The 21,066-nt window shown below is 40.6% G+C and overlaps 1 protein-coding gene across 7 annotated transcripts in view; it reads right to left on the bottom strand.

Moving 5' to 3' along the window:
* Window positions 1–16,154: 16,154 nt before the first annotated feature.
* Window positions 16,155–21,066, bottom strand: part of LOC117413828 (adhesion G protein-coupled receptor B2-like) — a 137,774-nt gene continuing 132,862 nt past the window's right edge. For 5 of the 7 annotated variants that reach the window (XM_058999458.1, XM_058999464.1, XM_058999460.1 and 2 more), the window contains 2 exons: window positions 20,865–20,918; window positions 16,155–19,412 (listed from right to left, as the gene is read on the bottom strand). In XM_058999458.1, coding sequence (XP_058855441.1) covers window positions 19,242–19,412; window positions 20,865–20,918 — 225 coding nt within the window. In that variant the 3' untranslated portion in view covers window positions 16,155–19,241. The remainder of the gene's footprint in view (window positions 19,413–20,864; window positions 20,919–21,066) is intronic. The other 2 variants (XM_058999461.1, XM_058999459.1) reach the window with 2 other exon arrangements.

Raw genomic sequence — 21,066 nt, 5'->3', positions numbered from 1 at the left:
TCTGCCCTGGAGAGGAGAGACAGAGAGTGACCAGCTCCACTTCATTCACTGCTTGCCACTAACCAGCCCCAGCTTACATTCTGAGATCTAAGGAGATCAGAAAAAAAAAATCCCATCCCAGCGAAGAACAGAACAAGACGACTGGGAAGCTACTGTACTTTTCTTTAATCTTACCCGCTGTATGCTAATAAGACAAACTGTAGGTGTAAAACCCAAGAGATCAGACTCACAGCTGCTGATAAATTGCTTCGATCCCCCGCCAAGGAGCAAATTGCAGGTGACAAACGAAATAATGGTGCAGGCTGTCATCACGGAGCCCGAGGCAGCTGCTACACCATTAGCATACGGCTAATTCCATTTCCTCTTAACTTATTATTTTATTGTCTCCACTTCAACAGAAATACATCTGAGATATTGCCACCGATGCCGCCTGCCCAACAAAGAAAGTAAATCAAAAAAGAGAAAAGCATAATTACAAAATCGTAAATATTACAACATTGTAATAACAACAACAATAATAATAATAATGGTATATCTATTAGACAGCAGTCAGCAATACTCAAATGAACTGACTGTTAGCAGTCCAGCATAGGTCTAATTTTAGTTGCTCTTTTGTTCTACCATAATTGGAAAGTAAAACAGTCATGTCTTCCATCTTTTATGTTTTAAACATGGAAATATAATTTGAACTGTGAAATAGCACAGGCCTCATGTTGTGGGGGGGGGGGGGGGTTATTGTACTATTGTACACATGAAGAACTAAGGGCTGTCAGCGTGTCATCCATAATGCTTCTCAAGTCACCTCAGAGAAGAACTAGCTTTGACACCTGCTTTCGAAGCACTTCGTCCCCCGGCCCAGCCAAGACGACGTCCAGTTAGATTCTGTGTCACCAGGCAGAGTCGGGCTTAATACTCCGGAGGGGTGCCAATGAAGATTAAAAAAACAAACCAAAAAACATCTACAAGAGCTGACAACAACAGCAATCTGGCAAGAACACAGAAACAACAGCACACAGAGAAGAGCATACATGGAGGTAACATACTGTGCATACCCCTCCTGAAGGATAAAACACTGGCAGAACGAGAGATCCAGAATGCTTCTCCCCTCTGGTTTGATCTACACGGGCAGTTATGTACAGCTGCAACAAACGTTTGATCCAACTCGGGTTACCAAAATAGCCTTAACTAGCATTACCAATTCCCACAACAGACAGTGAGCTAGATTCTGTTTAGCCTCAAACGTGTCTGTGCAGGGTTAGTCATGCACTCAGCAGCTCCCTGCTTCGAATCCTGGTGTTGCTGAGTTGCTGGTCATGGCTTTTATGCACCAGTGGGTTGAGGAGGAGAATTGGAGTGACCGCTTGGCCCCTTGCCTCCAGGGTTCAGTAGTTTAGTACCGTTCATTGATCAAGTTCGGCAGGGTGAAAAAGGCAAGTGACTGGACATTGTAAGCGGGGTAGCTTGCTGATCAGTGGAGGTTACAGCAGTGAGGTGACAATCTCTTACATACGAGATAATCCCCTGCATTTTTTTTTTCATCATGTGGTTCAGGGTTACGCAGCAGATGTCCTTTTTTCAAATCTTGCTGACCTGTTTGAATGTTGCGATTGGCAGACTGGAAAGGAACCCGTGGTGCCGTGAGGTCCATTTGCAGCAGTGAGTTGGGAATCTGATTCTTGATTTAGTATTATTTGTTTTAAAAATGATTTTAGGTCCGTGCCTCACGCTAACAAATTGGAAGTTCTGTGAAATGTGAAGCAGCTAATTAGAAACAAAGCAGGGCATTTGTTATGAGATGTGAATGCTTCTTCACGGCAGTGTGTTACTTAGGAGTGTTGGTGACAGCCATCCCTATTGTATTCTTCCATATGTTTCTTAATTACATACAGTATGAAAGCAAATGCCATTAGTGAGCTTGGATAAAGGTTCTTCTGACACTTCTGCAGTAAGAATACAGTTGTATTCCTAAAGTGGGTGTTCACTGTGGTATTGGCTATTGAATAATAAATAAATTAACATGCATAATTTGCACTGAAGAAAGCTTTGTAAATCACTAGGCTTGTATGTACTGCAGTTTGTTTTTCTCTCTCTCTCTCTCTCTCTCTCACTCTCTCTCTCTCTCTCTCTCTCTCTCTCTCTCTCTCTCTCTCTCTCTCCCCACAAGGTAGTTATGAAAAGGTTGGATCAGTTAGTAATGGGATATGACTTCTTGCAAGAGAAATGTTTGCGTTGGTGGAATGTGTGTGACCAGTGGGTTAATGAGCAGGTTTTTTTTTAAATGTCAGGGAATCAAATTATATTATCAGTTACACTGCATCCAATTATCTTGTAAAATTCACTTTCATTTTGGAGCTCCTATGGAATACTGATATATTCCCGGCTCCAAATGTCATGTCACAGCTTCTAACCTGCACTCCATAAAAGAAGGTGTAGAGACAAAAACAAGGAGAGCAAACAAACAAGCGACAAGCTTGCTGAAGCGTCTAAACCTACTATAAACCCCACAGAAATATGATCAACTTTCAGAAGCACAAAGCTTGATAACAACACTTTTTTTCCCTGTTACTGCTTGGGTAGCAAACTACAGATTATATTGTCGCAAAATAATCACAATGTTATTAAGAATCACATATAAATCCAATGAAAAAGATTATAAACACATTTTTAATGTTCATTTTTAATGTTTTAGACTATACTTTAGATGCACAAAACAGGTGTTCCCTGTTCTGTTGCTTAAGATCTTTCACACTTACAGTGTTGTATAGAAGAAATACAGAAGTCTACTTGCATCAAATGTGCAACATTTATAGAAACAAACGACTGTAAAATACCCATACCAAAATAAAGGATCAATCAATTCATTCATTCATTCATTGAGGGTGCGCAGTATTGTTTGTTCTGCACATTTTAGATTTTTCTCTATGGGTCTTGCATTCCATTTCCTCCCTGTAAACACCCACTATAAGCTGCCCTAGCCTGCTCGCTACACTACATACAGCTTGGTATTCATTTGAACTTACCTAAACTTGTTTAAATGAATCAAAGACAGACTTTAAAGACCTCCCGAGCTGTGGTGAACGGGCCCATAGATCTGTTTGCCAGTTACAGAAAGCAATGGAGCTTTACAGAATGAGTGAGTGTACAGTCTGAAGGCCATTGTTGAATATCCTCTCATTGCTGGAGCTCTTTGACCCCAGCGGTCTGTCAGACAGCTTGACAGCAATCTGCAATCAGTTCCAACTGCTCTTGCGAGACCCCTGGACCTGGCAGGGAAACTGATAATTGAATCCGATTTCGCAGAGCTTCATGCATGACCCCGTTTGCTAAGCCTTTATGATTGCAAAAGCAACAGAAGCCTGTCCACAGTACCTTATGAATTATTTAACCATCTATTTATCACAAAGCCCGCTAAATTATAATGAAATCTATAACTTTCCAAACAGCCTGCTGATCCTGTTGTTCGAAACACTGGGTGCAATGAATCCTCAGAAGATGTTGAGAGACAACAGGGTTTTGAGAGAGTGCTGGTGGCTCAGTTGGTAGATTCAAATGCTGAATCCTTCATGGTGCAGCGACCATTCTTATGACTATAGTCATAGTGAAGGACCGCTAAGGTACAAACCCTGCTCTTAGAGATTTCAGTGTAAACATCCTCCATTCCTGATGCATTTGTAACCTGAAGGCTTTAAGGGATCATCTGAGAGTGAGAGAGGAGAGAGGGAGAAATGAAGCAAAAAGGTGAGAGAAGAGAGCGATAAAAAGAGAGAAAAAGTCTCTTTGGGTGTTGTTTTCAAATTATTAATGATAATTTTATCAGCTTTCATGTTGTGTGCTATATTATAGCGATTATCACATTCCCAAGCTGCATGCTTTCTTACCAGAGGCATTTAGAACCAATTAATAGCAGCTGATCAAGAAGGAATGCTAATGAGCTGCAAGGTATTTCGTGCTATTTAATGTGACATTTTCTCCTTCTTCTTCTTCTTGAAATACTCTAGACCTCGCTTCTGGTTCAGTTGAATCATTTAAATATTTTTATTGGTTTTAAATGCTTTAATACATCATAAGACCTTTGATTTCACCCCGGAAACAGATGTGAGAAACATAAAAATTTGCATTTTACGGCTTGGACAATATGATCGGTGTGTAACATACATGCTAAAACTCAAAGGTCAGGGGGGTCGAGGTGTCCAGATGACAAGCGAGATCAGTTCAGAGCAGATTTAGCAGGGGCTTGGTTGCTCAAATTCCTGGCACCTGAAAATTGAAATAAAATCGTCTTTGTTGTTTTTGGAATAGGGACTTAAAGTGGAGGCATCTAGTGCTTGGTCGCTACACACCCCAAAAAAGTGTCTGATCCCAAATTAAATGAAATATCCAGAGCTAGCTCATTACATCACACATGTCAATAGTGAACCTTTAAGAGAGACACCTATCCCCTTATTAAAGGGTCTATTTTTACCCAAATACTGATGAAGAGCTTAGGTTGGTTCTCCTTAAACATTTGTGTAAGTGACACACTCTCATTAACATCACTAGAAAAACAATTTATTCCAACCTTTAATGAGTTGAGAAAATAAACCAAGTGTCACACTGGGGATGCTGTTGTTCGGGACTGAGATGAACTTGAAATCTTTTTATATAAAGATGCCCATGGGGGGGGTTCCGGAGGAGATGTTTTGCAGTACTTGTTTGGTAGAAGCGTAGATTCAAATGCAATGCACACTCAATACAGGATGTTATTAGGGGCTCTATAAATAATTCCATCCTTCTGCTTGCTTCATGGTTCAGGGAGCAATGAAGCAGAGATGAAGCAGGGCTGTGTGGCACTTTGGAGCTGAACTTACCCTGACAAACCTGTTCACAATAAAGTGCCGCTGAGCAAGTCCCGCTCAGCTTCCTGGGTAGCAGCGCGAGTTCGCTTCGCACACAGACTGGGAGCGTTTCTGTGGGAGGATGCAGTTTGACAAGGACCCAAGGTCTGGTACAGCTCATCATGTTTATTATCAGGGACCTCCACTTGGAAGCCCTTTGAGTCAGTCTAGTTTTTGATTTTTGCTGATCTGACCAAGAGGTGGCAAGATAGACTAGCCCAACTTTAAAGAGGTTTTAGTTAAATCCAATAATTTAATAAACAGGGGTGTGCTGATGCTTGGACTCCTAATTGCCTTTAAAAGTATTTAAAATTGGCAGGTATTAAATAAATCCATTCTAACGTGTTGATTTCAAAACAAGAAAAGCTGGGCTTTCACACATTTACAACAGAGTACCAATCAAAGGAAATTAACTTCTGCACGGAGTGTTTTATTTATTTATTTATTTATTTATTTATTTATTTATTTATTATTTTTTGTACATTTAGTAGTCGCCAATTATTTTTACCCTGTTTTTCGCACAATTTGAAATGTCCAATTGCATTTAGGCTCAGCTCACCGCTACCACCCCTGCGCTGACTCGGGAGCGGCGAAGACGAACACACGTTGTCCTCTGAAGCGTGTCTTCTAGTCTTTATATGAGGACATGTGGAAGACACAGATGCATGGTAGCACTGTGTGGACAACATGACGGGTATTTGAAAGCAAATGCAGACTAGAGCAGAGTTCAGCTTTCAGCTCAAGCATCTTGTGTGCGTCCTACCATGTGCAAGCAGTGGGATTGCTAGAAAAACTGTTTAGATGGAACAGGGATTTCTTGAATATCTATACATGATTGTATTACATGTTATTTGGTCAAAATGAGGAGGAAACACCCTTTGAGTTTGCATTAGATGCTTGGGCCATTAGCACATTCGAGCCCTAAGCAAGTGTCTCTAAAAACATGACTGTTTTTAATTGATAATTGCCACAAATCCATCCAAGTGCCTTTCAGAATGTTGTATTAATTTTTCAATACCTTGTACAATATCCGTTTAAAATTCACTGGAGGATTTCTCCCTGAAGGAACATTTTATCAATATTCAATCATTTATCTGCTGGCAAAAGGTTAAAATTAGACATTTGATAGCATGTAAGTGCCCTGACAAACCTGTCACCAGACTGGTACTTAGTCAGCGATTACTAGATTTCCTTTCAACGTTATTTTACAACTGATAACATCCAAAAGGATACCGAGGTGGTGAGATCATTTACAGTCCTTTATCGTATCTTTCTCCAGCAGAGTCAATCGTTTTTGCTGTCAGTCTGGTGTTTTGACTGGCAACTCTAACTTTATCTTTCATGAGGCGACGGTAATCCCATCAGCTGAATGATGTGTTAACCTGTGAAAAGCCTCCCCGTCTGGTTTATCTGGGAGATATTTCTCTACAGTGAGCCGGACACCTGCTGCTGAGATGTCTTACAAGATGACTGCTTGTCGGAAAGCCTAAAGGATCGTCCAGGGTTTGACGTCAAACAGCAGCCCGTGTAACAGGGGAATCTCGTGTTTGCTGCAGACAGCCAAGCCGGCATCATAGCGTCTCAGTTCATTTAGCTCTCCAGGCGCAATACCACAACCGAAAGGCCACCAACTGTTATTGCTAGCTGTCAGTTCAGATCTTTTTTGAATTGAAGCGATTTCTCACATGACAGCCGCAGAATACAGATTGCTGTGACGCCAGCTCGGCCTGCTGCTTGTCTAATTGGAGTTGAATGCGATGTCAAGGACTGCGATGAGGCGCCTCCGCTTTGCTAGAAAAAGCAGAATTCTTTCAGAGTTCTGCCAAAGCATTTGCCATTGGAACTCTCTCCACTCTCACTTCCCTTTATCAAATGCCCTCAATGGCAACACAGTGGCACTACTTAATAGCTTATATTGGTTGTTTCTCCAATTCTTTCTGGTGTGGAATGTCTTTAAGCAAAGAGGAACGGAATCATGTCATTTTGATGTGGGGTACATGTGTGATACTACCTATGATACCTGCCAAATGGGACAGCTTGTACTGTATACTAGGCACATGTGTTATTTTAAGAGTTACGGACACATTGCAAATGTGAAAGAAGTTACAGTGTATTTTAAACCCTTAAGCGCAAGATCTGGGGATGGGATATGGAAGATTTAAAAATCATCCATAACTGTTCCATTAGGAACCGACTAAGAGGCTGATCTTTCACCTTTGCCTGTCTGTGGTCCGCACTCTTGCTGCTCATAGTGTTTGGGCGAGCTCGGGTCTGTATGAGAAGCTGATCTCTAATGCAGCCTCACTACCTCTTCTCCTCCGTCATTAGTTAATGGGCACTTTCGTGTTGCTATCTTTGTCCTCCTATCCCCCTAGGGCTACTCTCTCTCTTGCTCTGTGTGTCTCGCCACTGCATTTACAACCCAGAGCTGCGAAAAACATGTCAGGTCCGATCGTGTTCACAAAACTGCGAGCGGCTTGCATTGGTGACCCGGTACTGATCGCAACACAAACAAAAACATTTTCCATTAGGCAGAGACTAAGTGCGGGGCTATTAAACGCTTTATAGAGAATCCAACTAGGCACAGCTTCAAGCAGTCCTTTATCGTGTGGATTCAAATGCAGACGGGGGTAGGTGTCTAGGTCATCGGCTTAAATGTACTTGCTTGTAACTTCTGTACCGAAGTATGGTGTGCAAGGTCATCATTGTAAACTAGCAGTTATTGCTATTGCTATTGCATATCACCCTTTACCAAAAGTGTAGCAAATTATCTGGGCACCGATCACTAGTGATTGCTTTAGACAGATGGCTGCTTGTCAGATCACTAGGAGTGCCGTACCGACAATAACCAAAGGGTGGTGATATGTACTGTAGCATGAATTCGATCTGGATTCTGCGACCCGCAAGTTTAAATATAACTTACTGAATTTTCTTAACAGCTTTTTAATTTCCCAATTAAATCAGTTGTTCCTGGCTTACTGCACTGTACTTGTCTGCATTTCGCTTTTGATTTGACTTGTTTCTTGCACCAGACGGATGTGATGAAAGACTGCTGAGTTGCAGTGGTAGAACTTCATTAATTAACTGTAGCGGGACGATTACACACAGCACTTAAGATAAGTTGCATGCATTATTTTTCTCTTCTCTGCACTGTTGGAAACACAGGCAGGCGGTACACAATGTACATCCTTTAAAAATAAGAGGCTTAAAAAATGCATTCCAGCAACCCACAAAATGTCTTTTATAACAACAGCTCACAATGAACCCTACCTTCTTCGTGAAGTTGAACCAGACGAAAGTGCAACTAGACCTGCAACTCACCTTGTGCAGTGCCTTTTAGTAGAGAAGCCAGGATGCTTACTGCTGACATCTAGTGAGAGTCAAAGAAATTTCTTTTGACACCTGTGTGCGTACAACAAATGTAATATTATGTGGTGTGTAGGTCATTCATATAAAGAAAATAGCAATATTAGTTTATAATAATTCAAACATATATATTTTTTTAAAGCACACCTTCTATATTGCCTGTGATGTAATAATACTTATAGAACATTGTTTAAGGTACTGCATTATGAATTATGTAATTTGGGCTAATAATTATAATACAATTATGTTCACTTGCCACTAAAGATTGTGCAGCATATTTGCCACTTATTTTTTTAAATTGCATCTCTTTGGCGTCTGTCAAAATGCAAACTGCGCAGACTGTGCACTGGGACTAAATCTTAATAAGGTCTCATAACCCTTGAAATCAAAGAACAAACTGTTAATTTCTTTTTTCTCTCTCAGCATTTTCAGATGCTCCTTAAGCACCCTGAGCAGCCCAGCGTGCCACAGTGAGTGGTGGAGTGGAATGCAGAGAGGGCCATCGGAATCGCACTTGAGATTCCACTGAGGCAGTGCTGACATTAAAGGCATTTGAAAAGGAATGTATTTGCCTCCGAGGACTGAATGAACTGCTTTCATTAATTAAAACGAATACAATGAAAATTTATGAGCCTTAATCAACGTATTCAGTGGCTTGGCTCGCTCTTACAAAACGAATCTGCATTCTTTTTCTAGCCAGTTTCACAATCGTGTGCAGCTTCCCCCTCACAAATCTCATTTCACTCCTAATGAAAGTAATCTTCGAAGAACACAAAGTATTAAATCTTCCATATCCCATCCCCAGATCTTGCGCTTAAGGGTTTAAAATACACTGTAACTTCTTTCACATTTGCAATGTGTCCATAACTCTTAAAATAACACATGTGCCTAGTATACAGTACAAGCTGTCCCATTTGTCAGGTATGATAGGTAGCCACACCACCCAATGAATGGCATGTCACGTTAGTCATTGTTCAGTAGGTGGCTAGGACAAGAAGACTGCTGTAATGTGTTAAGTGACCAGCAGGTGACTCAAGCTAGAACTTGTGTGTACAGAGGGTCTTTTTTTAAAACCACTACCCAGAAATTTACAGATCTGATTTTTCACTGACCTCATTTTGCTGTATTTATTAATGTGTCCAGGAGGGTGGATTAATATAGAGATCGAAAGCGACGGTATTTAGATCCGCCGTTGTTTAGATCACTGGTTCCCAACCCCGGTCATCAGGGACCCCCTGTGTCTTCTGGTTTTCATTCCAACTGAGCTCTCAATTACTTAACAAAACCCTTAATTGAACAAATAATTAGCTTAATTGGGTCTTTTTAATTGCTTTCAGCTCCTAAACAGTTGGAGATTCCAACTTAACTATAACATGTTATAAATAACTTGAAATCTGCAACTTTGCAAATAAGAACAATTAAAACGGCCTAATTAAGCTAATTATTAGTTCAATTAAGGATTTAGTTAAGTAACTGAGAGCTCGGAATGAAAACCAGCTGACAAGGGGTTCCCCAGGACCGGGTTTGAAAACCACTGCTTCAGATCGTTGAAATTGATTTCCTGAATGCCTTGCTGCACAGATGCAAGACAAAATGTGAAAAAAAACATGTTTCTATAATTTGCTTAAGAGTTCAAAATGTGTTCAACAAGGTTTTTTAGACACATTTTTGCCTGCAGTCACTCACTCTTAGAATATCGTACTGTACATGGTTCCAATTTCCTCCGCTCAGATGAATGAACTTGAGCACATTTCATGAATGAATGCGTGGCAGCACGAACAAGCTTGACAGCCATTCACATCTCACTAGTAAAGTAAAATCAATTAATTATATAGAATCATGTAAAGTTTCTCTCATTATAATTCCATCTACTCATATATCTACTCATATGATCTGAAACACTGATAACATATTTAATCTATTTCCAGCTCCCCTTTTATTTTATAAAATGGAAAATGATTTGGAAGCAACACAATGTAAAGACCAGGTTCGATTAGGGCTTCTGAAGGAACATCTTTTCATTGTGAAAACCCTATACTGTACCATGGAGAGAAATCTGGGGACACGCAACCCAAGAACAAAACTCAATTTCAGCTCCATTTGCTGTACAAATATAGTCCCCTGCAAGCTCAAACTAATAACATCAAGGGGCTGCTTTATCTCTGCTTCTCAAAGCCATGACAGATCTCCTGTTGTGAGCCTGTAGTCCAAAATCAGTTAAAACTCTCATCTGCTACGTGTTTTACAAATGGACAAATGCTTCTTGTTGCTTTGTGGGGAGCTGCCAGCACAGACCCAGACGAGCTTGACTGTTTTTCTTGCTTTTTCTTTTCTACGAGATGGTTTATTTTAATTGTGCATTAATCCCCCCCCCCCCCCAAAAAAAAAGACCCCGGTGTTCATTTCTCAGCTCCTGCTCGTCCATGTCTTAAAAGCTGCAGGGTGAACACTGAATACAATTTGACAAGGGCTTATTAATTAAATATTAAAACAAATAAATAATAATAATAATAAAACGATGAGCACGAAAGAGGATAGTCGGGAACGATGTGGGTGATCACAGAAGCGAAATAATTCACTGCATTAGGTATAGTTTCCATTCTCCGTGCTGAGCGGGGCTTTAAAACATCAGCAGCGATCGCTCAGGGCTTCAGGTTCGTTCAAGTGGAACACAGTCCTCTCTGAAATTGACAATAGAATGTGGTGAATGTCATGCTTTTTTCCATTAAGACTCTTACCCTTAGTTTATCTCTACAGGATTATATCATGTATATGTCTCAGCATATCAGTAGTGTTTTCCCCCCATTTGTTTTATGGGAGATGAGGTATGATTATTTCATATCCTAATGCTTTTGCAATGACTAGCATAGTATCCAATGTATCATTTTAATTTACTTTTAACATCTGCCTTGATCCCATGCATTAGAATTATTACCAGAAGCACATGGCCCGAATGAATTGTATATCACCTAACAGGCCGTGCTTTACAGTACATTTTATTGAATATCTTTTATTACAGATAATAATTTATGCAATGCATGATCCAATATAGCAAAGGGCGTGTCTATTAATGATCTAAACACTGCTGGATCTAAAGCCGTCATAAATCATTTAGACCAGTTCTGACACATGCTTGTTCATATCAGATTGCTATGGTAAGCCACCTGGCAACTCTATTCGGATCTGCAGCTAAGAATGTGCTGAGCCACGTCTGCCCCGATCACAGCCTTGATGCAATGTGCCGTGCTCAGGTGGATTGGGATCCAGGGTTTGTGATGCCCATGGAAGATGCACCAAGTCTCGGTCACGCTCTTCAAATCCATTCAGTGAAATTCTGTTAAGGCAGATGGGCGCATTACCATCGGCCTTCAAGAGAAATCAAGACAGCCATGACACTAGAACATGCCCCACACCAGGGAGAGGTCAAACCTAAGGATGTTATTATTATCTCAAGTGACTGTTTAGGTTTTAAATGACAGCAGCTATACGGTGACAGGTACATTGAATCTGATAGCTTTTGATTCATGCAATGTATTTAACGGATTCATCCTGTTCATGAGCGTTAGCAATCTCAGCATTGATCCTGTAGAATAACCCTCCTACCATTGTTCTGACCTTGTCTTCTCCAGGCTTATCTGCAGCTTCTGATAACCGCTATAAAGAAGCCCCTTGGTGGGAGGGGGGCATTATCTTGATAGGGACGTGACATTTCTGTAGGAAGGGCAGTGTGACAGTCTGAAAACAGGACAAAGGTGAGGAGATAAAGCTCCAGATATTATCTCCTAAATGGTCTTGTCCTTTCTGTTTTTTTTTTTATTATTTTTATTTCAATAAAGCTGTAATGGTGGAGTGATGTAGGGGCCTAGAGAGTATTTAGAAAAGAAAAAAAAGGAAACGAAAAACACATTCATAATCTGTCTCATTCCGATGCAGCAGATGTTGTCGGTTTTGGAAGCTAAATTTGGAAGGGGTATGTAAACGATTTAAAAACTCATCACAGTATGATGATATTGAAGTTGCTACAGCTGCTGTCAGTATGCATTTCATTTTAATAGCATGGTTGGGATCATAGGTTAATTCAGATTGCAATAATTCAGATCAGTTTGCTATTTTTACAACCTGGTGCTTTATCCAGAAGTCCGTCGCACAGTGAAGGGTTTGATAATACAGTACTGAATATAACAGACACAGAGACTTCCATATACCCATTGTACCCTCCCAGTGCAAGACTGGCATACAGCCCCAGACTGATACAAAACAACTCCGGACCTACAGTACATTTTCCACTCTATAGGAAATCTATAACATGGGCAATTAGCCCACTGTGGAAGGTCAGAGCCCATTGTCTTGAACTTGCTGAACTAACAGGAACTTTACAGTGACTGTGAACTATCCGTTGATCTTTTTCTCTCCCTCGCTCCCTTTCTCTCCATTGCTCTCCCCTCTCCTGTTCCCCCTCTCCTTCATTGTTGTTTCCCCCTCTCTCTTGCTCTTTCCCTATCTCCTGCTCTCTTTCTCGACCTCTTTGCCCCTCTCCTGCTCTCTTTGTTTCCTCCTCGTTCTGACCCTGGTGTATTTGTTCTGCAGTGGTTCTGTTGATTATATATTTTCGGTGTGTCATCAGGCATCTCTTCAGCGTTTCTGCATCCTATCAGTGTAGGTGTAAGCATCCGTGTTCTTCCAAAAGGAACCCAGCAGGGGAAGCAATTTACCCCACGCTGGGAGAAAAAGCGCTTTTATAATTTTTTAAGTTAAAATAATTAGTTTTTTGGGGAGGTCAGACTGCTGGGCCCAATGGGATATGCCAGGATGGTGTGATGGGAGTGTAATGGAGCTGTGAATGTGGCACAGAGAGAGAGAGAGAGAGAGCTGCTGCTGCTGCTGCCTGGGGAGGAACTGACTGAGTTTACTTACCCTTTACCCATTCCTGAGGAATTAAAGGGAACTTTTTTATACAATTGTGGGGAATAGTTATCCCACAAATGAGAAGGGTGAGGAGGTGTTGTTTACGGCTGGCCTCGTAAGTGAAATAAACACAGCGCTCTGTGAACGTTCATTCTGTTCGTATAACAATGTATTAAAAAAAAGCATTTAAACATAAATTAATCTGAATCTGCTGAAGAATGAAGCGTTATTTGAAATGGAGTATAATAAAAAAGTTATTCAACGCTGGAACTTATAAGTATAAAACATGTGATTTTCAGACCTGACGTACTAAGTGAATGAAGATAAGATGTAAACCATGCTCTGGGGTATGTCACAATGATGTAAAGACTATTTGCTACTTCTTAAACAAGATACCAGAATAAAAAACATCCTATCTGGGTACGGAAAGCACAGGATGGCAATGCCCTGGAGGCCCAGCTTCCTCATTCGAATGAGTTTGATGCGCTCAGCTTGACCATCACAAACACACAACAGCTTTGCTTTATCATAGTTTTTTTTCTACACTTCACTCGAATATGTTACTCTTTTGCCATGGTACAGTAACTATCGATCTATCTATCTATCTATCTAAGATAGATAGATAGATAGATAGATAGATAGATAGATAGATAGATAGATAGATATTCCAGTCAAGTGTTTCACATCTGGTAACAGCGGTTATTTGTTTTCAAGATTTCATTATGCGGTCAGTGTGACGTTCACACGCGGCTGCTATCAAAATTAAAGGCTAAAACTCATCCCTCAGCATGAATTATTCCAGTTTATTAAATTAGCAGATACAGTTATGAATATCTCTGTCTCTGAAACCGGTAGGACACTTTCCATATTGGTCAATAAAAGGGATTATAATCAACATTATTTTCTGTATTACATCTAGGTGAGTTACTGAAATCTGTGGCACAAACATGGCATTCACGGCCCCCTAAACTAATCATCGCTTGGTCTTTTTTTAAGTAAGTAATTTGGGTTGTAAATAACAATAACACAAAAAGCAATGGCAGGTTGTACGCTGGGCATATCTACAGCACACATCTGCAGTTAAGTGTCTGTGTGCTTAGCAATTTGAAAAGAACCAGCGAATAGCAGCTGTAGCTTTTAAATCCAAAGATAACTTAGGTTTTCTCTAAGGCCGTTGCTGCACAGCGCTTCTGTTTTGGCCATCTATGTGTCCCAGTCCCTGCCCATAAAAAATGAAGCAGCAAAATGTTGCTTTCCACAAAAACTTAAAAATAGTCAAAACTGAAAAACAGGGTCAAGGCTCCGAGGCATGAAAATGGAAACTGTTTCTATTAAAGATATTGCTTTTGTACTAAAAGTACTGTGAAAGCAGAAAGCAAGGTATACATGAATCAAACGCTGGGTTACTATGGGTTATGTGAAGTAGCAGTCCCCTGGGTGTGTTCTAGGGTAAAGTTATTCTTTATTAAAGTGAGGACCACACTGTACACAGTACACAGTGGTATCAACATATTCAGCCTTTAATCGGATACATCTCTGGTAATAAATCCCTGGAACTTAACAAGCAAACTTACTTTTACCAAGCTTTGAAAAGCAGGCCCGTGGTCTTGCTTCTTAACTTCCTGCTGCAGTGCTCATATTGACATGCCTGAAACCTGATTATAATTAACTAGGCTCAATATTATTGCATTGACACTAATTGGCCCCATTTGTGCATTGACACTAACTGTTGTGGTGCCACTGTACTGTACTGTACTCTACACCAGGGAACTCTGGCACTTCCTCCAGTTCTCAAGTTAACCTCATTAAGTTGAACTGAATGAACCCATCACCTGGTCCTGAAGAACTTCTGCAATTCATTCCACCAGTTAAACCAGTGAGGCACAACTCTGGCCCTTCAGATCCATTCCAGTCTGGGGTTTGTTCCAATCAGGTCCTAAATTAGTTAATTGACCCTCAACAGGTTCCATTAACAACTTCAGGGCCTGCTTGGAAAGAACACAGCTTTGTTAAACCTAGAGAGGAACAGCATTGTACTAGTGCTCTACAGCTGGAGAAGGCAATGTTGACCCTCACAGTCTTTTGTTAAAACCCCAGAATGCATTGCGGTGTGAGTTGAAAAGCCTGAACTGTCCAGGTTTACATGGATTAATACGGTAAGCCTAATTCAAAGCTGCTTACTCTTTCATGTGCACAGAGAAGCCAGGACCTGGATTTAATGCTCTCCCAGCTGTTCCAGCAGCAAAGTGCTGGGGGGTTGATCCTAGAGCTAGAAGAGGACAACAAAGAAAGGGCCTCCAGGCAGAGTGTTGAAGCTCCGGCCTTGCCATCAGAAGCGAAGTGTTAGTATTCAGGGCGTGTGAATTTGAAGATGTGGAAAAAAATGACGATGCATTCTTTTCATCTGCCACGTTGAGTGCGTGCGTGTTTGTACTCTGTTTCTATTTTTATTTTTAATGTCTTTCAATTTTACTTCTGCTTGAAATATTGAAGAATGGAAATGGCTTCTCTGGGCACATAGTGCACTTTGACCAAGGCCTTTTTCATTTTCCACATGGTTCCTCCCCCCCAGGGTAGCTCGGAAGGCAATTAAAGATGAATGAAAACGATTGTTTGTTTGTTTTTTTGGTTACAAGGGTCACTACCTTCCTAGTGAGGTGACCTCAAGCTCCACTACACTCTGCCATTACTTTACAGACCCTCATGTGCTTGGGTGATCTAACATGTAGCTTTAATGGGGTCTCTTCAAGACTGTTTTCTCTGTTCGTTTTGAATATGGCAGCAGCCTTTCAGGTGACCCATATGTAACAGCTACAAGAAATTTTGATGTACAGCGTGTATTTTTCCCCTTTATATTTAAAATGCTGTTTGCTTATTGGTGTATCGTTTATCAGAAGCCACCTAACATCAGCCATACCTCACAGAAGCAACCATGATCCAGACCTTGACTGCTGTCTGGCCAGTTTCATGTATACCCTCATTAAAGAATACAACCAAGAATGTAGAATATACAGAAGTAGACAAAGTTTTATTTACAAGTGCACAACCATTTAAAATGTCAGTCATATTTTACATAAAACAAAATAATTAAAAAACCAAAATCCCTTTGAAATTCTTTTAAAATGTTGTCAAACGGGAATTAACAACAATCTCCAGTATTTAAGCGTCAATGTAAGCCAAATCCTTGGTGGTAGTCTTTAAACTCTAGGAGTTGCATACAGCAGGTTTACAAGCCTTTGACAATACAGCCTCTGGATTTGTTTGCGATAGTGAAAAGTTATACCAGAAACAGTACACTCACTAGCAAACTTGGTGCCATGTGGCTTGAGGCTCGATGCTGCCATCTGGTGAGAACCGAGGGAGGTACATTTGACATCTTTCTATACAACGGGGAACCAATTGTGTTATACATTGATTGATGAAAAAAAATACAATAAAAATACAAATCCCAATTGTGTAATAATAACAAACATCAGACACTGCCGTTTGCCCCTCAATAATGTCTTCACTGCTGGGCTAGCCAGGACTCAGGCAATGCTTCTCTAAATCAGGAAGCTTTTTATGTCCTGTAGTTGCAGGGTCTGCTCGCCTTACACAGTGTTTGAGGATCAATGCTGTCCTCCCTTTCTAAATTCACACTCAGCCGGGGGCCTCTGGTGGCTGACGCATGCTCGCGGCTCACTGCACAGCTGGTGTCAGAGCCTGCTCTCAGAGATCTGGAGCTGAAATATCTACAGGCTGGAACATAGAGGAGAGCCGTTCAGAAAGGTGATGTTTAAGATGGTTTGGATGGGTGTTGAGAAGGTGATTGCGTAATGGTGATGCGACTGACCCCAGGAAACACAAGTTACCTTGCTTCCAAATGTAAAAGTCAGCCATATGTGTTTACCAGGGCGTATAATGTGATTCTTTTTGTTTTTTTGTACTGGTCCTATTTATTAACATTTGTATGCAATGTATTTTTTTTTTTTTTTAAATCATTACAATTCTATATGAAATCAAGTAAGAACAGTGACTTATTCTTGGATTTTCCATTTATTTATGCATTTTTCCCCTTTCATGTCACGTTATGCCCTACATGTCCCTAATTAAAGGACCCAGAGCAGTTTGATCGCTGCTGTCATTTTGTCTGAATGATTACCGTCAATCTGTCAAATCTCCTCCCTTCATGCTTAGAGAGCCAAGGATAGGGATGGCTTTGTTGATTCCAGAACAAGGACACTTCAAAGTCATGCTTGGTTATGGTCAAAAATGCTGAGAGGCGCAAAGAACCAGAAGGCATTACTCCAAATCGTCTCTAGACATTTCTTTTAAGGGCTTGTGTGCAGTCTTACATAGTTTCTTAGTAGATTTATTATTTTTGTATTGTTATTGGTGTTTTTTATCCATTCAAAATGTGTTGTTAACAGTTTGGAGAATTTTATTTTGATAACTCCATTCGAAACAGGCATTATCACATCAGTGTTGTGTACTGTGTTCAAGTCAACAGCAAGATTTTTATAATTTCTTATAATTTTGGTGGAAAGTACAAACAACAACAGCAATCAATGATATGTGGGGAAACTCCTCAAGTCAATGTGAGCACAGTTTCTCTCAAAATCTGCTTTGGTAAAGAGTCAAATGAAAATTGCAAAATAAAGTTTTTTTTTGTTTTTTTTTCTAGTTTCACATCATAGGCCTTGGAGTCATACAGCTTGACGCAACATTGTGCAGATTTTCTTGAGGGATACTACTGTAACTAACACCCTGATTTCCAGTATTCAGAATTGAAATTGACAGTATATATGTCCTGTTGCCCTCTACAGTGGAGAAAAGCCCCCTCTATTCCTTTTTATTCATCTAGAAGGCAGCTTATCTTGGTCACTCAAGGAAAAACAAGCCACTCTTCCAGGAATAAACTGCAATGCATCCTGTACCGTCTATCACAAAGTCAGAGCATTGCAAGAACAGCTCTGGACAACACCTGCGTTTTTCAAACTTCTGTGTGCCTCCACAACACTCCTGAGTACTAGAGTGGTCTGGGTTCACAGTGAGGGGTTTGTGGCTCATATCAGCAAGCTTCAAGACCTTCGGGACACATACACACAGGTTAGACAGTAATGCTTACAGCGCGTGGCACATTTGATAAACCAGCTGCCTCTGCTCCATGGACCAAGGGAACTGTGACCTCCACTTACAAAGTCGGACTTACCTGGGCTTCACCCCTGTCCAAAACCGAGGGGGGGGGGCTAAAATTATTAACAGGTTTAAATGCACCTCAAAACGAAGTATGGAGGCAGTTTGCAGCCATCTGCTGTCACACACAGCACTACAGTTATGCACTGCTTCTCATTTCCAGTCCACTTGCACATGTTTTTCTCCCTTTTCGTGAACTGCTGTATTGCTTGGCAAGTTGAAGAATACGGGGGCCTCATTAGAACTGAGCCTAATAATGAAACGCTGCTGCTGTGGTAAACAGGAAGGCTTGCCCAGAGCTGAGCTGATCGGGGGGTCCTGATTGGCTGGGGGGCGTGCCCAGGGAGCCTATACCTGCTCAGCACAGCAGCGTCATCACTATACACTATAGATAAAAAATTGGTTAAAAAGCTTAAATTTGAAGGAATACGGTAAACAATTTCAAACTACTCCCATGCCCCTACATTAAATGTCTCAACTGTTAATGGTTTGAAAAGTTTACTGGGTGCATCAGAAAGAAAGAAAAAAAAGCAACTTAATGAAAGTGAAACAGCTGGCATAGTGCTTCAAAAAGGATTGGTCTTGTTTATTAATTAATTCTTTTTTTTTTTCAAAGAGAAAGCTCATATCATCCAATAGGAAAAGGAACAACGAAAGGAAATCTAAACGGCTTAACATGTGTCACAAAAAAGAAACGGTGCAGAAATATTCCTTATTTTCTGTCAAACTGGTGAAAGAAATCCGTCAAAAAAATGAAAATGAAGACATTTCCAGATTTTTTTTGTAAAGTTTTTTTTTTCTTTGTTGTAAAGTGTCACTGTGAAAATATATATACTGTTATGCAGCCTCTTCTTGTGTGTGTGTGATTGTTCTTTCTTCCATTCATTCATTCATTCTTTCTTTTTTTATTAAAAGTTGTTATCAAACTTCCGTTTGAAAGTCTCCCTCGGATGTATCTAAAGTTTCTGTGCCGGGTGTGTCCCAGTCTTTGCAATGCAGTTCCAGTTTGTCTTTCTGCTCCGTCTGCATGGCGTTTAGAGTCATTACTCTGAAGCTGTTCCAGCATTGCTGGTCATCTGGAGTTGACTTATCCTGTTAAAAAAAATAAAGCAATGAATAAATAAAAAGCTAAGACGTCTTGGTTTAGAAAGTAAAAAAAAAAGTTCTCTTAGTAATAGTGTCTCATACTGCGAGTGCTGTATAATATAATACCCTGTGTCCTCTTCAGTGATCTATCGAAATGCATTTTCTGCTGTTTCCCTTCACTGAACAGCAGTTATGATGTTATTAACGTCTGCTATCAATAACAGGATAATACTGATCATATTTACATGTCATACAGTGTTAATAAAAAACGAAAGAAAAAAAGCATGCAGTAACAGCTGCTGCTGCTAGGGGGCAGCAAAGGGTGGATAAGATTACAGCAACAATGTTTGTTGTGTGCAACTGAATCAGCAAGGATCTGAGTCAGGAAAGGATAAAGTCGTGGCTGTTGGAGTGGCTCTGAATTATAGATGTTTCTTTCGGTTGGTAGGTAGGTGGAAGGGTTATTCTGTGAGAAGATCACCCCGTCAAACAGAAAGGATGGCTTAATAATACAAAATCACAGCGCCTCAGTTAACATGCTATGATTCAGCAAAATAAATAAAAAAATAAATATATATATATGCCAAACAGGAAAATATATCAGTTTGGATTTATATACATTAGACTATGATATACAGGGTGATTGGAAATTAAGTTTATCACATCAATGTGTATATATTAACCTTTACTGTGTATATAAATACCATACTGTAGTTCAATGTATATCTCAACGGATGTATTTGCATTATTGCTGCTCCCCATTTTATTGTGCTGTTGGTCAGAAAGTTTTGTTCTTCACTGTTTTTTAAATTTTTAAGTTAATTCAGGACATGCAACTATAGAGAAAATGCTGCATCATGTGGAAGTGAGTTTGAACTAGATGAAGTGATCAGGCAACAGGAAACTCCAGCGATTTTGAATCTTAGAGTTTTCATCTACGTATTCCAAACTGAAGTGTCAAAATCACATCAAATTCAATCTTTAACAGAAGAAAAAGAGGGAGCAGTGATAACACTGCAAGCGCCCATGAGAGGAAGGAAATGGGATGTTACAGCCTCCGTTAGTGCACCTTTAATGCTTGTTTGTCTAACACAGCAACTGCTTCGAATGGAACTTGCCTTGATGCTGCTCCAATCAGACATCAACTTTCAACTATTGCTAATCAACACACCACAGCTATCTGCAGAACTGAGTCGTCGTCTGCCTTGTTTTAATATACTGTAGCTATACATTCTGTAAACAAGCCCACACGTCCCCCCCAAACTAAACAGAAGCAATAGTGAGTGAAATGGCACATCGTCTGCTGGAAAGCAGAGGGGTGCCTGCAGCAGGAGAAGCAGCCCTGTGAAGACTCAGTGTGAGCCGTGCTATTGATCCGCAGTGCCGCGGAGCAGTCTGCACTCACTGGGGTCGCCCGGTACCACACTGCTGGCATGTCTCAAAGCGCTTTCTACTCACGCTCGAAGAGTTCTTTTCACCTCCTGCTGACGAAATGCTCCATCGCTTTTCTCTCTGTTTCATCAAGAAGAAGAAGTGCCGGCGTCAGTGACACACCACATGCACCAAGACCCAGAGTTAGTGTACCAACAGACCAACAGACAAACCACAAGAGTAAACCCATTCGTTCATTCCCAGAATGGTGTACCGAGGTATATTATTA

This window comes from Acipenser ruthenus, chromosome 25, assembly GCF_902713425.1.
Source record: "Acipenser ruthenus chromosome 25, fAciRut3.2 maternal haplotype, whole genome shotgun sequence".
NCBI lineage: Eukaryota > Metazoa > Chordata > Actinopteri > Acipenseriformes > Acipenseridae > Acipenser > Acipenser ruthenus.
The sequence above is the reverse complement of the archived record's forward strand: the minus strand, read 5'-3'. Positions and strand labels throughout refer to the sequence as shown.